Raw genomic sequence first — 26,895 nt, 5'->3', positions numbered from 1 at the left:
GGTACAGATATAATATAGGGTACAGATGTAGTTGCTGTTAACAGTCGTGTGTAACAATGTTGTATAGTGTCCCAAACACTAGGCTCTGCGGCACTTCCAGGCAGGTACTTGGTATATTCCGCACTGTTACATTGTTTAGTTGACATCAAACACATGACCGCGAGTCGCAGATAAGTGTAGCAACTAATGTTTCCGCGTGTGGTGTGCGTGTGTGCGTGTGGTGTGCGTATGTGCGTGTGTGCGTGTGTGACGTGTGACGGAGCTGCGCTCGTGTCGAGTGTCGCGTGTCGCTGCGTCACAGGTTGGCAGCTGCAGCTCCAGGGACCAGATAAGGAGATGCCCCACGGAACTGGCTCGAGTGAAAAAGTCAATGACAAAACACGCATAAAACTAAGAATAATATTGTAATCAATATGTTTGCGTTGTATGGGAGCAGGCAATCGGCTTGTGACAATGGCTACATAATAGCAACACACGCAATCAATACCAAACGGTGCATAGCTAACACTCAAGGATACATGATGGGCGACATGAGGGTGCGACTGTATGCCGGCAGTCTGGCCAGACATAGTCTAGGAGGAGGGTTGGAATGAGCGGAGGGGCGCACTCTATGCCGTACGATGAGGTGTGTGCTGTGGCGGCGGCAGGCGGCCGTGGCGCTGCAGACGGAGCAGCGCGCGCGCGCCCCCGCCAGCGCGCCCTCGTCCAGCCACAGCGACTGCGGGCACGACATGTACTCTTACGTCAGCGCCGCACTACCGAGCTGCTCGCCCTGACCTTCGGTTCGGATTAGCCTTCAATATTTTCACAAACATACCTACCGGTACATTCCGACACATGCCAAACGTCGGATTATCGTAAGTAAAGATTGATAAACGTGACTCGTTATCTGACACGACAGATTATCTCGGTTCCTTATCAATTTTGTATATTTCGTGTCGGTATTTGAGAACGATAACATTTGCTATGTTGTGTGACCACAAAAACAATTATACTAAGCCCAGAGCTCAAGCTCAAGGCCAAGTAGCGAGCATCGCCGGCACGCGCGGCCCGTGTGCCGCTGGCGCGAGCCGTCCTGGTGACATCGGAACATCAGCATGAAGTATACACTGTGCAGCACGGCGCGCACACCGCGGCCGCGGCTTACCTGCAAGCTAGTGTATGAGGAGTGCTTTTTGCCGCTGATGGAGAACCGGAAGCGATCGTCGTGCACGTGCCGGTGCCGTAGCAGCAGCGACCGCATCACCACGGGCTTGTCGTCTTCCTCAATCAGGCCTTCCGCTACCATGTTCTCCACGACCCTGCGAGACGAGCACGCACGTTATTCACATCGTGGTCAGGCAGTCTCAGCGTGAGGTGGCCCATTATGACCAAGCACGTACCTGTACGCGACCCCGGGCAGGTCCTTCTCGTCCAGGTCCAGTAGCACGACGCCCGTCTCGAGGCAGCGCCGCAGGTTGAGCAGCGAATGGAACGACAGGGAGGCCACATGCGGCTTGCCCCAACGGGCCGAGCCCTCCTCCACGTCCTCCTCGTACTTGATCCAACGCGCCGTCTCCTTCCACTCAGCCTCACCGTCTTCCGTAGCCAGCAGCTCGTCGAGTTGCACGAAAACCTGCAGCCGCGCTCAGTCATCATAAAGTCATAGTAATTCCAACTTCACTATAATCAATCTATTCAGGGAGTCCAAACACTCAAAGATATAACTCTACTAGGCCATGGGCCTAGACACAAGGAAATACGTATTTCCATTTTCTTTATAGAGCAAAGGCCGACCACTCTTGTATTCAGACTCCCCCTCCCCCTTGTGAAATCTTTCTATTACCGAGATCACAGTTTTTCAAATACGTCTGATTTATTTTGCTATCTGTTACAATCTTTAAACCTCGAGAATAAAGGTTATTTTTTCACAAATAACAACCAAAAACAGAATTTTACCAAAAGTTTTCAAAGATTTTTACTTAATTTCTACTTTAGCTCATCATCGTCTAACAAATTAATGAACTTTGAATAGGCCATAGCCTGTGGCAGTTTATTTAAAAAAATGGCCATTGGAGAATTTTGGTTAGATGCGCCAACGTTTTGAATAAACTTCATACAATGCGGCGGCTTCATACAATTCATCACCACGGCGAGGTTCAGTGGGGAGGAAGTAAAGATAAATTAATATTTGACAATATTCTAGTTTTGGTTGCTGTTTGTAAGAAATCTACTTTTATTCTTAGATTGTTGATATTGTGGCAGATACCAGCAGTATTCACGTTATTAACGTAAAAACGAAATCAGAAATATTAGAAGACTTGTGGCCACGTTAGTAGATAATGCCACGACTGCACGACGGATGTCTGACTAGGAGAGTGGTCGGGTTTCCTCTGTAATTATTTCAATATGTCTGCCAGGACTTTCATGAGAAGGTCTACCACCTGCCCAAATTATATTATTGAGTTTTGGATATTCTGTATACAGGGTGATTTGTGATTACACCACAATCTCATAATATGAGAACTGATCATTTCCAATATTTTTGTCGAACAAAGGAATATATAATAAATAGTTGATAAAATATTAACTTTTATCGAATCGAATCATGTGTGTAACTCAATATCGCTTCGGTATGGTCTATTATATTGTTCATGAGTGGTTTTAATAGACTCTAGGCCTTGTTGGGCACTGTCATATTATACACTAAAAGTTAAATTATTCCTGCTTACCTATTAGTTCAACAAAAATGTTTGAAATGATTTGATCTATAACCCCATACGAGATTGTGCTCTAGAAACAAATCAGCCTGCTTATAAAAGAAAGTCGTATTAGTTACACTAATTATAACTCAACGGCGTCTTATTGGATGTGGCAACTTAGAACCAGCTTTTGATACTGAAAGCTATGGCTTATACTGAAAACTGAAAATCTTACGGAAACGGGATGTACGAAGAAGTACACAGAAACTAGTCAAAAATTAAAAAGAGATTGGCTGTCGATTCTTTATTTATTCCAAGTTATTTGCGAAATGTGTGAGTGAGTGCTTACCGAGTGCGGGCTGTGGTCGTACATCTTCTTGTAGGCGGCGTCGGATAATATATTTTGTACTTTGTCGCCGCCATCCTTGCGGCCTACGTGGACTGTTGAACCCTGCGGGTGGCAAACCATTAGAATGCTTGTATTGTGCACGAAGACGGTGCCGGCGAGGCGGGGAGGTACGGACCCTGGGCTGGATCTTGTGGCGGCGCAGCGCGCGCGGGTCGTCGCTGCGGTGCGCGTGCAGCTGCTCGGCGTCCGCCTCGGGCAGCGGCTCCTCCGCCGGCTCGATGCTCACGCGCCGCTCGCCGCCGCCGCGCGCGCCCTCCTGCAGGGAGTACTTGCGCGCTTTGTGCGGGTGCAGGTGCTTGCTGCAACAGAGGATACATCAATTAGCGACCTCAAGGGGCCGTCATAAATATGTCATGTCAATTTTATTTGTTTATGTAAATACCAATAGCAATATAGTTTATATGTGGAGGGAGTGTCAGACTCTTACTACTAGATTGGTACTCTTGCTTTTCGAGCCGGAGTCCCGGTAACCCGCTAGGCAGTTTGCAGTTCCGGAGTTTCTGATTCTCTCCAATAATCGGCCAGCATAATATGACTGAAGTAGCTAGCCACGTAACTTGGTTGAATTAGGATGGATGATCAATTGCGTTACGTGGAAGTTGGTCCCTCAATAACCTCGGGCAAAATCACAGACGAAAACTAGTGCAATGTTCCAGTCTCAACAATTGCTGAATGAACGGCAGTGCAGCACAAAGTACTTCAGCTATAATAGTGTTTGCAAACTTGTGGAAAATTTAGTAAGAGAAGAGACGACGGCCACTTCTGTTTACGACCTTGCTAGGTCGATTTTGTAAATAAGTAAAGCTATTGTGTTTCAATAAATAGGTAGGAACTAATTAAGCAACAATAAGTGTTTGTGAATATCACGTAAGCAGCCACAAAAGACAAGAATTCCCATAAATAATAGATATTAAGCAAATGGCGCGGCCCTGGACTAATTGCTGCGTGCCGCGCGTCTCGGCTATCCATCGCGCGTCTCGCGCATTCGCCACGCACGCGCACGGCGCGCTCACACCCGACTGCACTTCCAATGTCAGTTCTACGCAGTCGTACACTCGCCGTCAACTACAGTTACTACAGTTACTTACTCGGCTTATTGAAATGTACAGACGAAACTATTTCCACGAGCGATACTAGTATCGCGCCGTGGCCAGCGACGTCGCCAGTAGTCGTTATACAAACGGACGTATCCATATTATGAGTTTGCTTGTTTCCTCTTCGTGTGGCGCTGATATTGTTGCGCCTGTTTATTTCGAGACAGAATTGAATGCATTGGCTACGCGATGTGACTCAGTTTGGCGACACTGGGTCGCCAGACGTAAATATGGTCACGTCGCCATGGGCCATGACGTCCGGAAAGTTATACCCCGAAAACCTCCTGGTCAGCGGGTCGCGGGTTCGATTCCAGCAAGTGATAATGGCATATTCTGAATTTCTGAGTTTAGAGTTAGGAAATTTGGCGGTGTTTCCTACCCCATGCACATAACCCGTTGGTCCTGCGCCCCTCTCCGGGGTCCCAATGTCCCTGTCGGGCTTGGACAGTGAGGGAACAGAGAGCTCACCTGTATTTGGGGACTGTAATATCTCCTGCGTAGGGGGCTAGTCTAGTTAGACATGCCTCTATGATCGCAAAGCAATAGGAGCTTTTATTTTATAATAATTGTACATGTGAAATTACATTATGAGATGAAAATACGAGTTTTTTTAATTATATTTATTTTTTCTTGTAGGTTCATTATAGGTACATACAGGTAGATCAAAATGATTTTATTAGAACTCTATTGTCTTCTAAACCGTGAAGTATGTTTGTGATTTGTCCAACACGGTCAAAATGTAATACCTATTCCAAGAGGCCAGCAACGCAGCCGTAGTTCCCGTAGTGTTGCCAGTGTGTATGGGCGGCTACTGGTCGATAGATGGCGCCAGGCGGACTTTGGATCGCGGTACAGCACGCATTCTTTATCATTGATAAAATTTAAATAATGAATAGGTAACCTGCCTACCTAGTATACCCGCCAACCAGAAAAGGCACGTGGCCAAGGACATTGCGTTGTACCCTCGCAGTGTGTTGGTCGCACACACGACTAGACTACTAGCAGTGTCTCACTGTAAATGGCAGCACTACAATATCGGCATTCAGTGCATAGTGCATACGATTGCAGCAGCCTTCATATACGGTGCGCCGCGGCGGCATCGCCCGTATTCTGCTTCAATAAGCTAACTTCTGTGTACCTAGACAAGGAGTGCCGGGGTAGGCAGTAGCTATGGTACCTATACTTCGCTAGTTGTTCATTTATCCGTATCAGACACTTTGTCGCCAGCTGTACATCCGTCGTTGCAAACATAATCGATATTTATCTGGGGGCACGGCAGTACTCGAGCATCGACTCGGCCATCGCAACTATACACACAACTATACCTATTTGTATTGCATGATTAAGTGCGATGACCAAGTTGATCTAAGTATTTTATTTGAAACGTAAAATAAATGTAATATTGATATGATAACAATTTACATAATAACTTAGGACAGAAGGTCCCTTAAGTAGGGACTACAAAAGTAACCGACTTTGTTTAACCGCACATAGGAACTAATACGTCAGAATGCCGGGATTCAAATAAAACAGTTCTAAATTTCGCCAAGAGATGGCGCTTATTATTTGAGATTATTTTTTGAATCGCGGTGTTAAGATTCTCAGGCAATACTATAGGTATCCTGAGAATTTATTGTTAAGATGGTATGAGGTATCATCAAATCAAAGTATTGTATCATTAGGTTGGTACAGTGATCCGGAGTAAAAGAGTTCGGAACCCTCACGATGCCCAGGGTTAAACAGACTTGGTATTACATGGATCTCACAACTTATTGCGGAAGGGACTGAGGTTTGAGACTTGGTTTTTTACAGGATGTTCATGATGGTTAATGATTTATTCGTCCCATTAGCTGCAATAACTACTGATTAACATAATATTATAATACTATAAGACATTAACTTCTGAGCTTCTCTTAATCGAACTTAACGTCCTTAGTCCGAGTGAGTGTTGCAGGGCGTTGAGGGCGTCACCGCCATTGACGTCGCCACGTGGACACGTATAGCCGCACACACTGACATATGCCACACAAATAATGGGCTGCCGCACAGTAATGAATGCGTGCGATCGTGTTTATTGTTTCATTGAAAACAATAAAGAGAGCAACAAGCCAGTGTAGCGCGGCGCCGCCCGGCCGGCTTCAGGAACATTGCACACCAATCGAGTAACTAGCGTACACGGACTCACGGACGGCCATAACTAGTAGCGGTACGCAGACACACGTCAGGGGTGACCTCTTAGATCGTGCCAACTATAATGTACTTAAATTTTCTAAAAGGCAAACACTCTGTTGGGCCGTTAAAGGCTGTACAATGGGGTCCCGGACCTCGAGTGGAACCTTTAGGATCAGATCATGGGCCGATGTATTCCCTTTTTAACGGACTTCCCTAAAAGGAGGAGTTCTTACTTCGTCTGTAAGTCTTGTGTGTGTGTATGTTACGCGACTGCTCCGCCGTTTGACTTTTACTATTTTTTTGTTGGACAGATTATCTATATTTACGAGGTGATCTCATTACCACCAGGTCAGTATCTGATGATGGGATCCTAGCGAAGCCGAGGAAGACTTTTTAACTAAGATTTTTTAAATAGTTAAACACCACGGATGATAAAGGAGTAGAGTCGATGGGTGTATGGGACTTATTGATCGACGCGCGCGTGCCCGCGAAGTGGCACCTTCCTATTTTTACCGACTTCACAAAAAGGAGGAGGTACTATGTTCGGCTGTTTGTATGTTTTTTTTTTGTATGTTTGTTCATCGAATACTCCGTCAATTGTCGACGGAATTTTTCAAAATTCTTTTTTTGTTCGAAAGTAGATAGTTCTGAGGTGGTCCCATTGTCACCAAGTTAGTATCTGATGATGGGATCTTAGAGAAATCGAGGGAACTCCTCAAATATTATAGGGAACTATAAAGTGAATTGAAGCGTTTACAGTCAAAAAGTAACCTTTGAAGAGGTGGAACTGATGAAGAAGACCAGAAATGGCCAATGGAACTTCATACTCACATAGAAATCACAATAAAGTTAATTAAGTGACTGTGACAATACAAATAAATAAAGTAGTTATTGAGATAGAGAATTTTAACCGACTTTTTTAGTTGCGATACTGAGTATCGCAACTAAACGGCATGACGTGGAGCGAAGTGAAGCGGGAAGCTCAAGACCGATCGAAATGGAGGACCTCTGTCGACGCCCTCTGCCCCATCTAGGGGTCATAGGACCTTAAGTCAAGTAAGTCAGTCACTGAGTATCGCAACTAAAAAGTGTGAAATAAAATACTTTTTACAAAAAAATAAACCGACTTCACTAAAAAAGTTAAAAATAACTTTAATTTCGGAAGTCGGTGTAACAAACAAATAATACCGAGAAACACCGACTTCCGAAATTAAAGTTATTTTTAACTTTTTTAGAGAAGTCGGTTTATTTTTTTGTAAAAAGTATTTTATCCCTAATGTTGTTGTTGTCAACTCGCTTCAACTTTAAATTTTAGATTTTTCTTATTCTTTGCTTTTAGCTTTTGGTTTGGAAGTCGTTTTTTTAAATATAGTTTTTTATTACGGCTCAATTGATCAACTTTTGACATTCCCGTTTTTTTGGCAACATTTCCAATAACATAATGCTTCAGATTGAATTACTAGTAGATGCTCATACACTACATCACTACCCTTACTTACACACTTACAATAATATTTTGGTAATATTATAAATGCGAAAGTTTGTGAGTTTGTGTCTATGTCTGTTACTCTAACATGTCAAAACGGTTGAAGCGATAGGGATGAAATCGAATCTTATTGCTGTTCCACATAAGTTGGGCTTCCCCGCATATGTATGGCTTTCGTATGTGGTCGACAACATATTTCAATTTTATAATCATTAGAAAACAATGAATACTAAAATTCCATTAAAGAAGTAATATTATCAAGTACTTTTGTTTTTGTATTTCATAATGTTTCCGATGTAGTGTATCGTGCGTGACCGTGATTGCTCCGTGCCGGATGGTGCGGCCCGTGCCGGGGACGCGCCGGGCGCCGGGCGCCGCGCACAAGGTCACGGCCGCGGTGCCAGGAGCCGCCGCCACAAGTACTGCACTACTGCACACCACCCGCGCTCTCTGCCTCCTACTCCCTAAGTTTATATTAATCCTAAGTTTAATGCTATAAATACTATTCCGCTAAAACATTCTGTAAAACTAGCCAAGCCTCAATGGACCTGCTTGTTGATCTTTAAAGAGTAATGAAATCTAGACAAAGTCGTACCAAGTCAAACGTTCCTTTTCTATGGAATAAGCCGGTAAACGAGCAGACGGATCACCTGATGGTAAGCAATCGCCGCCGCCATGACATTTGAAGCGATTACTTTATTATAAGGCGTAGTTAATGTTGTGTGACTTGGCCGTTGAGTTGTACCCACTATCGTATAATGTTTAAGTTCAGAAGAAGGCTAGTTGTCTACAGAATGGTTTTGGTGGGATTTTACTTCAGTTTTCTGAAGCGTGGGCTTCAGCTGGGTGGGTCTCACTCAGCTCTTCAGCTGAGAGTTCTTCATCAGATTCTTTAGACCATCGATCTATGACATCAAATGATGATGATGAGGCTCACAAAGTTGTATATTTTTTGAAAGTTGGTATGTCGATATCATTAATTGTTTGGTTGGGCTCTTGTGGTTCCTAGTCATGGCCACAAGGTACTCCAGATACTGATTATCCAAATTTTTATAGGTTTTCTTTTATGTGCCCATTAACCCCAAACTCTGTACTGTGTACTGTAGTTTCTAACCTGGAGGGGTTAAACTGGACCAAATACATGAGTCCACACTAATTCGAGGTTCTCTCTAAAGGGTTCTTAATTTCAGACACAAGTCTATTTCGACTGTGAGCTCGATGACGATTTCTTGTGAGATGTTAGCGCGGCCGCTGTGACAGACATGTCCTGTGCTGTCAGCCACATAACAATGAATGGCACTGATTTCCAACATGCCATTGATATGGAGCACGACCAGAGAAGGCGATAGCCCGACTTTAGGAATACCAGCGTTTATAAACAAAGAGACCCATTCGCAAAATTTTACGGGAACTTCGCCTTTGCTAAGTCCAAACTTACTGCCAACGCTTCTCCAGGAAGGAAACCAGAAGATCACCGGCAGACTGCCATTAACGGAAACCGTATCTTTGGACACTAAGCAGCTGACGGTCCTCTAACTATCGCAGGAGCTCGTAGTTTAAAATGGATTGGTAAACTGTTACGTTGTCCGCAGCTCCGGTTCGGGCATCAACCCTACTGGGCCCCATCTGTGGTTGTCTAACTCTTTGAGGCGCGCGCGGTCTAGTTCTGGTCAGGCGGCGGGCTACTTGCTCGCCAACCGCAGACCCGCACTGATGGGGGCCGAAGATCGTTACGCGATTCCCGACTCCCAGAGTATCTCCTGCGGCGACTGGGGCGTGAGGAGTCGAGGAGTCTTTAGCTAGCATCACTGCTTCGCAGAAGAAGCAGACAGCCATAGCCTGAGAGGGGTTGTATGCTCCACCGCGCACCGTGTTCTCCGGGTGGTCCTTGTTATTATGATACCCGGGCGTTTCCTCCCACTAATTCCGAAAACCTATCAAAACTTCCTTGTCCGGTAAGCACCTGCGTCAAGCGGTGGGTGAGGAAGCCGTGGCTTCTCTCTCTCTCAAGCCACTGCTACAAGAGGGGACTTACAGCTGCTATAACAGCGAGCCCAGCCTTCGGTTGCGACAGTCGTTGCTTCCATTTCGCCATGATACCGCCAGGAGCTCGTCCCTCCACGCACTAATATATGTGTCATAATATGGCATACGATCGCACTTGGTCTGACACTAGCTCACACCACATCCAGGATGCAATTATACATTTTTGAATATTATCTATACTTATAATAAATCTGTAGAGAGGTCAATTCTGTACATGAAATATATTTCCAAAATAACTATCAGCGGGTGATTAGTGATCGATACTGACGCCAAAAATGCAATCAGAAAATTTTTTGTCTGTCTGTCTGTCTGTCTGTCTGTATGTATGTTCTTTATAGAAATAAAAATCACTCGACAGATTTCAACGAAACTTGGTACAATTGTTCTTCATACTCCTGGGCAGGTTATAGTATACTTTTCATCACGCTAGGATCAATAGGAGCAGAGCAGAGAAGGGAAATGTTGGGAAAACAGGAGAACTTACTCCATTTTTTAGGCTTCCGTCGCGTGTGCAGCCTTAATGGTTAAAGCTACACAGAAATAATGTATGACGAAAATATTCTCCTTAAAATTATTTAAAAAATATTCCACGACAGCAAATGTCTATCTCTTATGGTTGACTCACAATAACACGTATAACTCACGATAGCTTAGCAGTTCAGAGCTTTCTGATTATATTTGTCTACTCTTACGTTTATAACACATTCATTTATTCATTCATATTAGAATAAATCTGTAGACGGGTCAATTCTGTACATTGAAAATATTGAAAGAATAAATAGCAGGGGGTGTTACTGGATCGAATACCAAACCCAAATATGTGATAAATTTTTTTTTTGTCTGTCTGTCTGTATGTGGGCATCACGTAAAAACTAACGGTTCGATTTCGATGAAACTTGGTATAATTATACCTTACTATCCTGGGCATAAAATAGGATACTTTTTATCCTGGAAAAATACGTAGAAAAAATCTTTATTTTTCAGTTTTATTCTACAGAACGCGAGATCAACAGCAGTAGCTCAATAGAGGGATCTCCTTAATTATTATGGGCCTCGCCGTATTTGGGTCCAATAGATATTTATAAGATGGCATTGTTAGAGTTACTCAAAATGGAGAAATAAAACTTCCACGCGAAGACCGACATCCGCGCAGACGGAGTCGCGGGCGGAAGCTAGTTTATACATAAAAAAGGATTCGGTCTCTTCACTCGTATAGGTACACAACACTACCCTGGTCTGTCTGGTCACCATAAATATGGTCCGTATTTATTTACACAAGAAATGACGGTCCTCAGTCTAAAATGATTTGATTGTGTCGTGTGTAGTGCCTCCTAGAGATATGAATGCAAGAACTTCATCGGGGCAGTGTAGAAACTAATGTTTTAGTATATATGTATTTTATAACTTCCAAAAAATGGAAAATAAAATGACTTATAATATAAAAAAATGATAATTTTGATGTATTTATTGAAAAGTTCATAATTGATATTCAATTTCTGATATATTACTAGAACTACAGCCAAAACTCATTCGATTTCGTGTGCTGGCCAGAAGCCACAAATGACATATCTGTGGTGACAGGTAACTAAGTATCCGGGCGCTGAAACCTATGACAACATGTCGCTCAAAGAATCGTTCCTGTACAATGTCGGACAATGGATAATGTGGGTAGGTAATGTATGTATGGACAAGCGGTGGCGTGCGGTGGACACTGAGTGCACTCGGGGCTCACCGCTGGTGCGCCAGCTGCGAGGCGCGCGTGTACGTGACGGGCATGGCGGCGCGCGCGGACTGAGCGCGCACCACCCGCCGCCGCGCGCGCTGCCAATGTCACGAGACCAACTACTATTTTTGTCACATCACCAAGCCCAGGTGTCACTTCCGTGAACGCGCGCTGTGTTCGCAGACCAGCGCGGCTGGTCGGCCAGCCGGCAGCCCGCCGCCCGCCAGCGGCCGCGCCGGGAGCCCCGCACGTGCCGCGCTGCTCGCACGTGCGTCTAATTATAATGCTCTTGTCTGTACACACACACCTCCCCCGACACAATAAGTCAGCTCGAGTGAGCTACGCCTGCTCTACTATCTGTTTTACACGCAAAACATAAACAACGGCCAGTGTTGAAGTATCTGCTAAATCTGTGAATCGGGAATGCGTTTACGTCAGAACAACACTACTATAGCACACCACGTCGCTATGTACAGTCTGTGTGAAGCAACACACTTTGGATAAACCGGAGTCAGAGGATCATGACTGGAGCTTCACACTGAATGATATTCAATCTAATTCTGGTTTCAACAAAAATGAATGGTTTATGAAATATACTAGCTGATGCCCGTGGCTTGGCTCCATAAACCATGCGGGTTTATAGACTAAGTCAAAATCGGCCCCAGCATTTCAGACATTAACCAGAACAAATACAGAGACAGACAGACAAAAAACGTAAATAATATTATTTTGGTGTATGTATCATCGATTATTTCAATATTACAAGCAAACACTTCAACTTTATTTATTAGTCTAGATCTAGATAGTGTAAACTAGATTTACTTAGGTTCCAGCACACACACTATGCCAACATGCCGCAAGCAGCACTGGCAGTAAACTACAACACTGCATCACCACGACACTAGAATGGACACTAACAAGATAAGCAGGCAACGGTTTGGTTAGCGAAGCGTTTTGTGGATGCTGCGGTGGAAGTAAGCAGCAATGGCCAGTGAAGGGGCACTCACATGTTCCGTTGCGCGCGGCGCTCCTCGTCGGCGTCGTCCAAGGGGTCGGCGAGGTCGGGCCGCTCGGCGCGCTCGCCGTCGAACTGCACGTGCCGCTCGTCGGCGTCGCGCGGACTGCCGCCGGAGCCCGAGCCCGACCACGCGCCGCCCGACGTCTGCACAGCGCAACACAACACTCCTCGTTACTCACACGCCTGCTCCCGAGTACCCGACCCACGGCCGCGCCACTCACACAGTGCCACATGCTGCCCGGGCTATACTTCTTTATACTCCAAGTGTATTATATCTGCGATACTCCAAGTAAACTGTATTTATATATTTTGATGGAGCGGTAGCTTGTATATATGTCGGCGTAGTTGGAAATTGTATCGTGCGATGGAGCGAAGCCGGCGGAGCAAGGCGCGGGCCAGGATTCACGACCTTCGGCGGGGCCGCGAGGTGGCGCCGAGGTGGCACGGTGGTGGCATGGTGGTGGCGCGGTGGTGGCGCGGTGGTGGCGCGGTGGTGGCACAGTGGTCACACTCACCTGCTGCTCGGAGCCAGTGCTGACTGGCGGCTGCGATAGCTCAGAGCTGCTCGATGTTACGCCATCTGTATAGAAACGCTCTTAAGTGAAATCTGTATACTTGTAATAAATCTGTAGAGAGGTCATTGTGTACATTAAATAAATGCAAAAAATAACTATCAGGGGGTGATTAGTGATCGATACGGATGCCAAAAAACGGAACCCTTATAGATTCGTCATGTCTGTCTGTCAGTGTGTCACAGCCATTTATTTCCGAAACTGTTGGGCCTACATAGTTGAACAACTTAGTAGGTTGATGTATTCTGGTAACCGCTATTCGAATTTTGAACAAAAATTAATAAATTAAAAATTAAAGGGGGGAAGATAGGCGCTTTCAAAGTGGAAACACGAATGTCACACCTCACCTTTAACTTTTAAAATAAGAGAGTGAGAAAACTAAAAAAACATAATATGCTGTAGATTTCAATGGAAACTTTTAACGAAAATTGGTTTGAACGAGATATGATTATTAATTGTTTATAGGAAATAATACATTTTCAAGAAACGCGACAACATCAACGAACGACAAAGTTGTATAACTTTGTCGTTCGTTGTTGTTGTCGCGTGCTGCTACCTTTCATAGGCGAGTCCGACTCGCACTTGGTCGGTTTTTAAGCTTCCGTCGCGTGTGCAGCGGTAATGGTTAAAGCTACACAAAAATCAAGTAGTTGTGACGGAAATGTTCTCCTTAAAATTACGTAGAAAATATTCCATGACAGCACATGTGAATCCTTCGTCGTTGACTCACAATAACACGTGTTACTCCCGATAGCTTAGCAGTTCGGAGCTTTCTGATTATATTCTAGTTCTAGTCTACTCTTATGTTTTCTACACTCTCACTCTAATTAAAAAAAGTTAATATTATTACCTATTTGATAAAAAAGATTTTTATAAATCGGTATAGAAACACCAAAGCTATACATGAAACACTAATAAGCCATCGCGCGTCATTATGTTTGTGTAACGGAAGGATGAACTTATTTACTGCGACAAAAACCAGCCAAGTGCGAGTCGGACTCGCCCATGAAGGTTTCCGTAGCAGCAAGTAGATGATATTAATCAATATATAAAGGTTATAAAATAACTTGGTTGTTTAAGCGTTTTTTGAAAATGTAATATTTCTTAAAAACTAGTAATATCGCGTTCAAACCAATTTTCGTTGAAAGTTTCCATTGAAACCTATAACATAGATTCTTTTTAGTTTTCTCATTGTATTATTTTATAAGTTAGAGGGGGGGTTATACTCATTTTTCCTTTGGAAGCGTCTATCTTTCAAACAATAGATTTTGACGGGTTTTAGGAACCTTAATGTCTTTTTAAAGCCCTATCCATAGACACCCAACACGGCCCTCTCTTTCATTTTTAAAAATGAGGATGCCAAAATTTCTATGAAATCTGGTCTCACTTCCAATAGCTATGTGAGTTACATAATTGGATAGGTAATTTTGCGCTGAATAAAAGTTATCCGTGCCAACGGAGCACGATGCACGATCGGTAGCTACTACTTACTTAGCGGGTTACCGTGGCTCCGGCTCGAAGTAGAATCAGGAACCGGGTGGTTTTTAGTTCAGTAAGAATCTGACACTCTCTTTCCCTTCTTCCAAGATGGGAGAAGATATTGGAAGATTATCATCATTCGGAAAACAAGTCTTACTGACTAGAAACCGGAAACCACCCCGTTCCTACTCCTGCTCTTCGCGCCGTAGACCCGGCAACCTGTTAAGTCTTCCACAGCTCCTTTGTGCCAGAGTTGACTAGGTCACAATTTGTGATTTTGTTTGTAAATGTGCATTCTGTTTTTTGAAAACGGGAATATTCCCCTTTGTATGAGGCAGGAATCGAGCCCAAGCCCCTTGGCTGGCAGAACAAGTTGTATAGTATGGTGGAGCGTTACCTGCGGCGTGTGCGCGCGTGCTGGAGTAGGGCGGCGGCGCGGCGCTGTCGCGGCGCGGCTCGCCGGCGGCGGCGGGCAGGCGCGGCGCCGCGTCGCCCCACACCACGCGCTCCATCTCCTCGTCCAGCCGCACCTCGTCGGGCCCGCTCGCCGTGCTCGCCTCCTGCCGCCGCAACAACTACATATATCTATGTTCATATATAGAGCTGAAGAGTTTGTATGAGCGCGCTAATCACCGGAACCACTGGTCAGATTCGAATAATTTTTGTCGGATGGTGCCTTTGTCGAGGAAGAATCATGAAAGTTTTGGAGCCTATAGCTTATGGTATAGGCCACGAAACACCACGCTGTGATCAATAGATTCCGAAAAGAGGGAGAAAATGATGTAAATACGAAATTACCTCACGTCTCTCTCTCCTAGTCTAAACCACTATACCGATTTGTTGAGGAATATTATAGGCTATATAACATCACGCTACGATTAATAGGAGCCGAGCAGTGGGTGGGGTAGGAGTAGAGATAGGAGTACTTAGAAGCAAGGATATGGGAAGGTTTAGAGGCTGCGGTCGGATAAAGGCAAGGCAGGTCAGGTCAGGCAGGTCTCCACCTTCCCTCGGGGAAGGGGTAGACATAGAGAGCATTTTTTCATTAAATAACACTAGCTATTTCCGCGCGGTTTCACCCACTCTGCTGGGTTCCTGTTAGTAGCATGATGTTATTTGACTTATAACGTTTCTCAATAAATGGACTATCTAATACAAAAAGAACTATTCTAACCCGTGCAGTGGTTTAGGCGTAAGGAAGAGACAGAGACGTGAGCTGCTATCGTATTCACCTAATTTATCAGGCACTGCTCAGTGCTCGTCTCCTTTTGGTCATAGCGTCACGTTTTATAGCCTTCTAGCGTAATAATGATCCCACCCAAAACATAAATGTGAAAGGATGCCAAGTTCGATAATATTGGAATGCTTCGCCTATAAAAGAAGTGAGATCTAAATAAGTACCAAGTTCCATACACAGACCTCAGTTAAAAATGATATAACAAGTTGGCAAGTTTTCACACACTTTGTTATAAACCTACTAAACGCAATGATTCAAGTATATAATTTTCTATTAAAACTTGCCAAGTTATATCATTTTTAACTGAGGTCTGTGTATGGAACTTGGTACTTATTTAGATCTCACTTCTTTTATAGGCGAAGCATTCCAATATTATCGAACTTGGCATCCTTTCACATTTATGTTTTGGGTGGGATTTCATTTATTTTTGTGAGGTTTATTTTCTTTTTTTCTTATTTTACTTTACTTTGACTAAATACAAACCTTCGTAACGAATTTTAGGTCGGTACGACCATTGGAAGATATAGATAATTTTTTTGTTTTAGTTCCTTAGGGGTATGAATTTACACCTTCATTATTTTTAAAACCGACTCACACTTGGCCATTTTCAGATTTTTTCCTTTACCTTGACCTAAATACCTACCTCCATGCCAAATTTCAAGTCAATACGACTATTGGAAGTGGTCTAGGTTTTTGATGAGTGAGTGAGTCAGTCAGTCAGTGAGTGTATAGTAAAAATAGCGATTTTCTGACGTCAATATCTCAAGATCTACAATAGGTACATTAATGAAATTTTGTATTTTAGATAAGTAAGTAGATCTCGATAGATACTAGAAATTTTATACGCGTAGATAAAATAGATTTTGAGTTATAGGTGGGTCGAACTTGGCCCGAAATGGTTCGTGTAATATAACCCACGGCCGGTGTGTCGGTTTTTTTGCTCGAACTTGGCGGACACACTGCCGTGTGTCTAGATTTAAATCGAAACAGATTAGCGCGTCACAAGAAAAAACAAGCTCATCAGCTTTTACAGGGTTACAACAGGCTAAGTGGGAGAGCCATACTTCAGCCATGAAGTTACCGGACGCCGAATTTTTCCCTTACCACTTAACATCATTGCACGCACTAATAAATAGTATAAGTGAGCAACATCAACACAATCGTGGTCCAACTTATGTGATACACGAAACTGCGGGCCCAAACTAGTGTTCAAATGTTTGTACACGTAATCTGGTACAACACATTAAGTGAGCTAAGCAGTGCGCACGTCCGTGTCACCGTACTAGTGCGTGGCGCCGGCGCCGGCTGTTACATCACTCTCGCGGAGTGTTCATTAAACCTTTAATATGTGTACGCTTCGAGGAAAACTTGTAATAAAGAGATCAATCGGAGAAAGTTAAAAATAAGTCGATTAGTTGAATGATAGAAGAAGCGGGCGGGTGCGTGGGCGGCGCGACACGTAGTATCGGCGCGTAGTACTCGCAGAGTGTAAATATATCCGCGCGGGCGCCCTGACAGTGACCGCGGCTCCCGCAGTATAAATAAACAGACGGCGTGGGCCGAGTGGGCCGGCCGCGGCTCCGCCTGACCGGTCCGCGGGCGAAGGCTCGGCCTGTGGCTCGGGCTACGGTCTCGGGCGAGGCCTCGTTACAACACGTAGCGCGACTTACGTTCGTGGTTTACTGTTCCTGTATTTCTGTATTACCTTAAACGTCGGAACACAGAACATCGGGTAGTCCGACATGGCAGCAGATAGGATAGAATGGTATATAAAGAATGCTCATCATTCGTTCAAGGAATGTCCCAACGTCTTGAATATATTCACCATTACACTTGACCTGGATAGAGACAACCTCTGGAAAGGTAAATTTGAAGAGAGATAAGAAAAGTACAGTAATACCCATTTTCAGCAAGTTCTCTTACATTTTAAGGAATCCCTGAACTAACATAGGTCACTGAACGACATTTTGGTTTTCACCATACCAACCTATAAGTGACACCCAAATCCTAAATCTAAAGGCAAGGGATTAGTGTTTCACGCTAAGTTAACTCTTAGTTGAGATATGGTTCTTTAAAGGTACTTGCTGGACTTGCGAGTAGGTCTCGTCACATTAGGATTAATTCCATTATTTTGGACGACATCGACAGGGGCATTTAACTTTGTTAGTTTTTTCTTATTTTATTTCATCTTCATCTAATAAAAGTACTCGTTACATATATTGTATGCCGGGACTACACGAGTTAAGTTAGTGGTTTACTAAAGCTTATACACATTATGCAATAATCGGAACGGTGCCGCTTCGAGCTAGATAAGTATTAACTCGTCTTTTGAACATTAAATAGTACAAGTATGTCGTATGATATTATATTTCATAACGTCAATACCAAAAGCCAACGGCGGATTGTCCACGCGCTGACGTTACAATGCAACAAATGCCTCTGCCAGGCTAAAGAACATGTTTGTAGCCACTGTGGAGAGCCACATACTTGGGAGAAATACCCAAATAGACTGTCGAACAGACCGCTAGTGTAGGAATTGCTCGAGGGCGCAAGGAGTCGGCCCGGAGACAACAGATAATGCCATCAGCGAAGTCTGTCGAAAACGTCAAAATTGGGATGCGCGATATATGACCAAGTGCAAACGGCAGAATGCGTACCATTCAAGCAAATCTGCATCGATCTAAACTGACAACCATAGAACTACTACAAGTGGCGGAGAGAAAGGGTATATCTGTAGCACTGGTTCAGGACCCCTACGTAGGGAATACTGGTGAAATGCGACAAGAATAATTTAGTGCACTATGAATCGACAAAAGCCAGTAAAGGCCGCCTTAAGCTCTCTCAGACCCGCTGAGGATTATACATGATCCTCGGCTTGTGACAGAAACCGAAGCAGCAATACTGTTGGTCTCAGGTACCCAGCGGCTTGGAGTGATATCGGTTGACCAAGACACATCTCAACTTGACTCGCTTAAAAGTGTCCATACCAAAACCATAAGTAAAAGGTTGCTGCCTACAACGTTTAATATAAAGTGAAACTTAGATCCAAGGAGGCCTTAGACCCTACTTCATGTGTAGCAGTGCGCAGTACAGCAGCATGCAGCGCCAGGGTTTTCATCTTAAATCGAAGGTCGGGACAATAGCACCATTACAAGTACTTTAATCACTACATACAGTTGGAAAAGTCGGAGTGCCAGTGCGCAAGCGCGGCGCAGTTACACGCGCAGGCGTCGCGCCGTGGGGCCATTACTCGTAAACACTCAATCAGCCCATTGTAGCCCGGACACAGATGTTTTGTAAACTGTATCGGGTATCAGGTTCAATTAGCAATTGTAGGCATGTTGGGAAAGAGGCTATCTTCCTGTTAAAATGGATCTTACTCATAAACGAATGAAATGTGTCTTAGTAAAAACACCTTCAGTAAGTTGTTTGATAATCACAGTTTCAAGGAGCTGTAATCTACCTGACTACTCTCATGTTCTCTCAGAACAGGATTTATTAACTGTCGAACGAAAAAACAAAATAGTAAGCTGTAAACACGATGATAGTGCGAGGTGTGAGGCAGTCTCGGTGGAGGCAGCGCCGCGGACGTACTTCGTCGCCTGTGTGGCAATCAGGTGTATGTTATGTTCCGATGTTATTGGGTAAGTACGGTCGCGGCCCGCGGTAGCCAGCTAAAGCTCTCGGTGTACACCATGCGTATGGATGAGGCGCGCCGCGTCGTGCCCACTTTTGATCATTCGCTAATCCTCGCTAATTCGTGGCCGACATCCTCACATCCACGTCATCCACTCACCGGCAGTTAGCACGTCGTTATGATGCCGCAAACTGATCGTGACGCGTGCGCGTGCGCATCTTGTTAAGCCTACACCTGAACTTCAGAAATCAGTTATTTGATCAAGCCATTAACGTGGTCAGCAGCAGGCGGCAGTGACGCACCCACCCGCTACTTCCACGTACCGCCACGCCGCCGCCACGCCACCGCCACGCCACCGCCATGCCACCGCCACGCCACCGCCACGCCACACGACGCGGCCCTCGGGAGTCTGGGACTCGAGACATTTACAATGAAATATTTTGGCTGCACGGTAGGCACCATGTTGGTGCCGTAGCTGAGTGACCGGCTGCTATACAACGTTGGGCGAATTTATTCCGCATTCCCATTTTTTGTGTGATCCTGAATTTTTCTTCTGGATTTAGTAGTAACGTGCATTGAGATAGACCTTTAGAGTCGATCACCCGAACAAAACTGGGTAACCTCGACAGGAGTCCCCAGATTCCTTACATTTCAGTTCAGTGTTCAATATGAAGAATATTCGAATAAAAACGGTAATAAAAAATGTACGGGTCAATGAGTTATTTTAAGAAGGAAAACAATTTAAAACTCGTATAAAGCGTGAACCAAGTAAACAGGCATATTATAAACTGTCAGGTTTTATTGAAGATAAGAATGCGTGGCAGCATGTATTGTTGCCGTGGCAGCATGTTGGTCCGGCTCCACTGGACTCTCACTCACGAGACGATACTCTAACACGATCACTAGTTACGTAAACTTCAACAATTCGTTTATTTCCTAACTAGCTTTTGTCCGCGACTTTGTCGCGAGTAATCACTTCGGTTACCTTAGAGTTGTCAAGAAAATAGTTCAGAGTTTTGCCATACTCGTGGGAAAATAATTATATATTATAACGGAAAAATAATATTGCATATAAATAATTTCATACATAAAATTATAACTAAAATAAGATCATTAAAGGAAGAATTGACGAAACCTTATAAATAATCTTATTTATTGTTATATTATCCTTATTTTAATTTGAAAATAAAATAGATCGACTTGGCCATCGCACGTAATCATACAAACCTCTAGCATGGCTTGAAACTAGTCGAGTTCCTCGTCTAAACGTTACGTGAGTAAGCCGATAACAATAATTTTATTAATCATGCAAACCATCGGAATTCGTTATCATGAAATAGACTAAACAATATAATATAAATGTCAACAAATGTAGGTATACTTGTGTTTTCATGCGATGGCCAAGTCAATCTATTTTATTTAAAACGTAAAATTAATGTAATATTGATATGGTAACAATTTACATTATAACTTAGGACAGACAGAAGGTCCCTTAAGTTTAAGTAGGGACTAAATATAATAACCGACATGGCGTTACATGGATCTCACGACTTTTTATGGTAGAAAACTGATGAGGTGCGTAGTTTGGGCTTTTTTCCGGATGTTTTAATGGTATCTCACTTCTTTTTGTAGATTCTATTATTCCATTAAACATTAAAATGTAACTGCATCAATAACTTTGTAATTCCATACATTTATATGAGCTTACAAAGTTATGATGCAGTTGATTTTATCTAAAAAACTGGACCGAATTTACAAAATATTGAATTTTTCCCTTGATGTAGGTACTAAACACTAAGTGTATTCTAAATTTGAAGTTTCTATGTTTCTTAAAAGTGCCTTATACTTTTAATGCTCTGTCGGTCAGTTCAAATTCAGGCTTCTTGATTTGTCCACAATGAACTTCGTATGTTCCGCGAATTTGGGATTGCTGTGTCTAAAATAACACCAGTATTATCAACTCGATGATCAGAATTAATTAGTAAATCACTACATAGTATAAAACAAAGTCGCTTTCTGTGTCCCTTTATATGCTTAAATCTTTAAAACTACGCAAGGGTTTTGATGTAGTTTTCTTAATAGATAGAGTGATTCAAGAAGAAGGTTTATATGTAGAATACATGAATACTATATCACCATTGCACCATGCGAAGCTGGGGCGTGTCGTTAGTAAACAAATTAATTAAGATTATTAAGAATAAATAATACGTCAAGCGCGTTTCTGAGTTTAAGAGTGGTTGCATGGGTCATTTTAAAATGAATACTAAAAGTTAAACATTTGTTTAACTATTTATCTCTGCCTACCCCTTTGAGTTCTTGAGTTTTATCATTATGTTACTTATGCTGATTATACTTGTCTTACTGCCACACTCAGAGACATTTAATAACTACTTAAACTATTCCTTAGTGACGATTTTTTAAAGAAAACTATTGCTAAGTACAGTTTTATGTAACCATTAAATGACACTGAGTACGGCAGTTAGCCAACGTTTATATCATGTCTACTTAGAATATGTTATGTTAAATAAAAAATGGATTATGTTGAAAGGTAAGAAGAACAATAACAATGAGATTAAGTGAATAAGATTTGAACACTTAACCCCACTACTCTGAACAAACCAATGTAACTAATGAACTAACTGCTATAGTATAGTGCAGGGTACTGTCGGCAATCATTGTGTAGCTCGCCGTGGCCAATGGTTATGGCCAGAAGCCTTTGGAGCCGTGCCACTTTAGACGCCGTACATCGCCGGGCCGCATGTGCCGCTCCCCAAGCCGGCAAGTACTACTGCGCTGTGCTGACTGCTCGCTTTACTCATCACAAACGCGGCCACCGGTAAGCAGAGTTACACCAGTCACCGCTCGCGGCTACATGTATATTAACTGCTTTACTTGGATCAGCTGCAGCCTCCGTGTGGCTTACTGAGCTTGTTTGGTATAAGTTCGCAATGACGTAGTCGCAGGAGTCCGCCGCGTCGTGTCAGGTCGCGGCGCGTGCGACTCAATCACTGCGCAATCATCGAGACACCATCTTTATTGGTGCTCTATTAAAATAAATCAGTTTCCATGGACCAGTGACGAGAGCCGACATACCGCGCTCATCAGCTGCTTCACTTGTCACATACATACATATTGCACTCATTGCACTGAATACTTGGCTCCTCGTAATTACAATTCAGATACTGAGTCTCCCTCCTCTTGCCCCTTACTGGAGCACAAGTCTCAAAGCCTACTTCATTAATAGGTGGCACCTGTACACTGCATATGTAGGCAAACAAGTAGCTTGCCTGTCCAGTAGAAGGATGTATCCATGCAAACCGTCTCCGAGGTACAAAGGCCGGCGGACCGAGGGCCGCGCGACCAGCAAGTGGAGCTAGACACCGCGGCGCCGGCAGGACACGGGAGCCCTCTCGCGTCACTCATTGTGTTTACCCATTAATTCGATTGTAAATTTTCCGTATCAGACGACGTAAAAATTGCCTAACGAGGTTGTCGACGATAACTACGCTCCCCTTGAAATTTGATTAGACATTACGCATTCTAGGCGCGCTGTCTGTGTGACACACATCTCACTCACGACCGGTCCCTACCTTGGTGCTTGCAATTTCCCATCGACCTTCAACATTAGCGGCCAGCAAGGCGGCGGCGACAACTAGCCCGGCCTCGCGCCTCCTCCCTGGCCGGCGCGTGGCCGCCGCCGAGGCGCCTGCGCACAGTACGCAGGCCGCATGCGAAGCGAGCGCCTTCTGCTGCGCTCAACTAGCAATAGGATCGTCAATGTCTTGCCTACGTCTGGTTTGTGCTACTATCTCAAATCACATCGAAATTATAAATGTTTGCCTGAACAGTGTATGAGAATATAGAACAACACATTGTCTAGCGTAGATCTGCGCTCCCGGCACACTATGGGTTAATATTAAGATCACAGAGCGCTAAGGAAGGCCTAAACTATTCGTTACCTTAAACTTGTAAGGTGTTACTTATAGGTTCGTCAAGCGTCACCTATTTTAGCTTTTCCATTAAACATTAAAATGTAACTGCATCAATAACTTTGTAAGTAAACCATACTTAGGTATAAATGTATGTAGCTATTGATGCAGTTGATATATCTAAAAATCTGAACCGAATTTACTAAATATATTTTTTTTGATGTAGGTACTAAATGCTACGTGTATTCTAAATTTGAAGCTTCTAAACCTAAAAAGTGCCTTATACTTTTGATGATCTGTCAGTCAGTCAGTCAGTCAGTGACAAAATTTCGAAACTTCGACAAGTTATAATATTCTTAAACGAATGGTTCTTTGATGAAACTTGAAATATATCAAGTTTGTACAATGCCTGCTTAGTATTTGAATTCAGGCTTCTTGTTTTGTCCACTACGAAGTTGTAGGCGGCCCAATTGATCTGAATGGCTTCGAGGAAAGGATGTTGTTACGGCCGTGCCGCTTTTTTGCTCGACTTGGCGACAGATATTAAAGCGGTGTCATTATTATCTAGTTATTATAAAAATACGACCACCTCGGCGTCTGTCTGTCTGAATGAATCCGAAAATTTCGTAAAACCACAAATCTAGTTGTTTTGTTGTACAGTTTCCACAAATACAGGTCGGTTTAGTTGACGCCGCCGTCTGTGGAACCCACAGATGGGGCCCAGTAGGGCAGATACCTGATCCGGAGCTGCGGACTACCTAGTGGGATTACAGGGGCTCTGGCTAGAAAAGCAGGAGTAGGGACGGGGTGGTTTTTAGATAGTAAAAGACTGACACTCCCTCTCCCTCGCCCAGGGCGGGAGAAGTCATTAGATGATTTTCCCCCCTCAAAAAAAAAAGCCGTCTGTGGAAAGCGTACATTACATAGTATATGTATATCTACTCGCATATAGTCTGTATGTATGTATGGTACTTTACCGACTAGCATTCTGTTGTACGGAGTACTTGGGTCACTTGTTTCGGCTGTAAGTAGCATGTATATAACAATAATTCATGAAACATTCGAGTGTGCAGCGCGTGCAGCGCGTGCAGCGACTGATGCAAGCACTCTGCACTAGTGATGCCTGCAGGGCACTCTGCTGATCTGTTTGAAGCAATTAATTTGATGAATATCTTAACCGGCAATAAATCACCGAGTGGCCTGGGCCAGTCAGTGATCATGTCGCTTTCTAAATGCTAAGGAATGTGTGAAATCGATGTTGTAGATTTTGATTGGATTCGTTACAAACATTACCCTCACTTGCTAATGCGAAAGTGAGTTTGTTGTGACGTGGTGACGCGGTGACGTGGTGACGAGTCGCGCCAGCGGCAGCTACTAGTACATTCTACAATATGCTGGTACATACATGTTGTACAATTACTTGACTTGATGGGATCATCGCGGTCGCGGTCGCGAAATGTCAAACATATGACACGCCGTGCTAGTGTCTACCTGCACACCACGCGGGGGCAACATGGCGGTGGTGCGCGACCATCCGACGCATAGACTCGGCCAACTAGCGGCGGGGCGGGCAAGTTAAACAATTTGAAGTTATCGCCCGCGACGCCAACACAAACCCACCTCGTACGTTGCGCGGCGCGCCCTTACCCGCACTAACAAGTGAATAACTTCATACATTCCTATATGGACCAAACATTGGCGGAGATTCAACACAACATATAGCATAAATAAATCAGACTTTTGTAAGACGTTATTCCAATACTAGTACATCGCACGCGAATTTAACGTTTGAAACTATTGTAAGTACTCGTACTATAAAATCAACATTATTAAGATAAAAACACGAGCAGAACGAGGTCATTGACGTTCTTACTCTTAGTATTTTTTGTAAGTATCTATGTTGGTCAACACATAGTCATTCAATTATAATAATTAGCCAAGTGTTGCGCGTGGCGCGTGGCGCGCCCTGCAGGGTCCAGGGATACAGGGCCGCGGCCGGTGCAGCGGGGGGATGTGGCGTGCGTGGCGGGCTGTGGCTCACCCGGGAACTGATCCCAGCGAGTGTGCCACATTGCGTACACATTTATGTTATTCCACGAAAACTTTACTCGCTAGCGTACAATGTAAGCAATCTGCTTAGTCATTAGAAAAAGTCATAAGCAGGCAGCAATGAGAGAGGAGAGCCAAGCTGGAGAATGCTGGGCGAGGCCGACAGCACACGTCATAACATGAATTTATTTGCGAGAACCGAGCGATGCACCAAGGTCAAACTGGTTACGTGACGCCATGCGCCATATTCTGCATATTGTTTTACTTGTGGAACGGGAACATTGCGGGATACAGCTACACATGCTCTCGTACATGTGTGTGTGTGTGTGTGTGTGTATTGATGCAGTGACGCGGTGCTACCGTACCTGTTGCTGTATCTGTGCGTGTACACACGTCGTGTGTTCCTACGACATATGTAGTTTATTAATTATTCTATACTAGAGTCGTTTTGTTCAACAACAAATGAGGTGTATTGATTGGCTAGTTGATTATAGTATATAGGGAGATAAACGAGCTAACAGATCACTTGATGGTATGCAGTCGGGGATTGCGCGCTGCACCCGAGGAATACAAGTGTCGTGCCACTCCACCTTGTGGGGGAGCGGAATGGGCGTACGGTAACCTCAGTCACATCACTCACATCACTCACATGGCGAATGATTTGTGCGTAAAAAGAAAATTAGCAACAAATATGTCAACTCTTTTGTGAAAATATTCCCACTAGCTGTGAAAAGTCACACGAGTTTTTACTTGAAATAGAAAAAACATGAGATAGAATTCCTAATATTTTGTAATATAAAACCAGCCTAATTCAGGCATACATATACAGCAAGGTAGTTAGTTATTTCCAATTTCCAGCAGACACAGTGCCACCTAGTCTCCTCGAGTGACTCGCGATGTAAGAGCGAGAAGACGGCGATACTCGCCGCTGTACTGGTGTTACTGCAACACGGCCAGTCCCGGTATTCCTCCAGCCATCCTGCCCCGTGCTATGGTCTCCGGGACGGCAGCCACCGGCGCACCTCGCTCGCTCGAGGAGAGGGCGCGTGAGAGCAGTAGCTGTGGCAGTAGTACGCCACATGTGCCGCTAGTTGGCGCGCTGTGACTCACCGGCGTCACATCGATTTGCAACGCATTCGAATTAAATAATAATAAGTGGAAGCGCTTCATCAGCCGGAGAGCGCGCGGCGTGCGCCTGCGCGGTGCGTACGTGCGCCGCCGACACGTGCGCAGGCTCTTGTGTTAGATTGATAGATCGAGCGACCTGGCTGTTGGCAATACCTGTTTCTGCAAACTCGTAAAATGTTTGTGTTCAATATATCGAGCCGCACGTACGGTAGGCGCGAGGTACGTGCCTACTAAT

The 26,895-nt window shown here is 44.2% G+C and overlaps 1 protein-coding gene across 6 annotated transcripts in view; it reads right to left on the bottom strand.

The window, feature by feature from the left end:
• Positions 1-26,895, bottom strand: part of LOC118268968 (anion exchange protein 3) — a 47,274-nt gene that overhangs the window by 17,395 nt on the left and 2,984 nt on the right. For 3 of the 6 annotated variants that reach the window (XM_050704522.1, XM_050704523.1, XM_035583890.2), the window contains exons 2-9: positions 15,078-15,240; positions 13,145-13,209; positions 12,619-12,773; positions 3,206-3,389; positions 3,031-3,132; positions 1,383-1,615; positions 1,148-1,301; positions 620-718 (exon numbers count right to left, since the gene is read on the bottom strand). In XM_050704522.1, the coding sequence (XP_050560479.1) occupies positions 620-718; positions 1,148-1,301; positions 1,383-1,615; positions 3,031-3,132; positions 3,206-3,389; positions 12,619-12,773; positions 13,145-13,209; positions 15,078-15,240 (1,155 nt within the window). Of the gene's footprint in view, positions 1-619; positions 719-1,147; positions 1,302-1,382; positions 1,616-3,030; positions 3,133-3,205; positions 3,390-11,620; positions 11,761-12,618; positions 12,774-13,144; positions 13,210-15,077; positions 15,241-26,895 lie in introns of those variants that run through there. The other 3 variants (XM_050704524.1, XM_050704526.1, XM_050704527.1) reach the window with 2 other exon arrangements.

The sequence above is a fragment of the Spodoptera frugiperda genome, chromosome 25 (genome assembly GCF_023101765.2).
Source record: "Spodoptera frugiperda isolate SF20-4 chromosome 25, AGI-APGP_CSIRO_Sfru_2.0, whole genome shotgun sequence".
Taxonomy (NCBI): domain Eukaryota; kingdom Metazoa; phylum Arthropoda; class Insecta; order Lepidoptera; family Noctuidae; genus Spodoptera; species Spodoptera frugiperda.
This window is presented reverse-complemented; position numbering and strand designations above follow the sequence as displayed.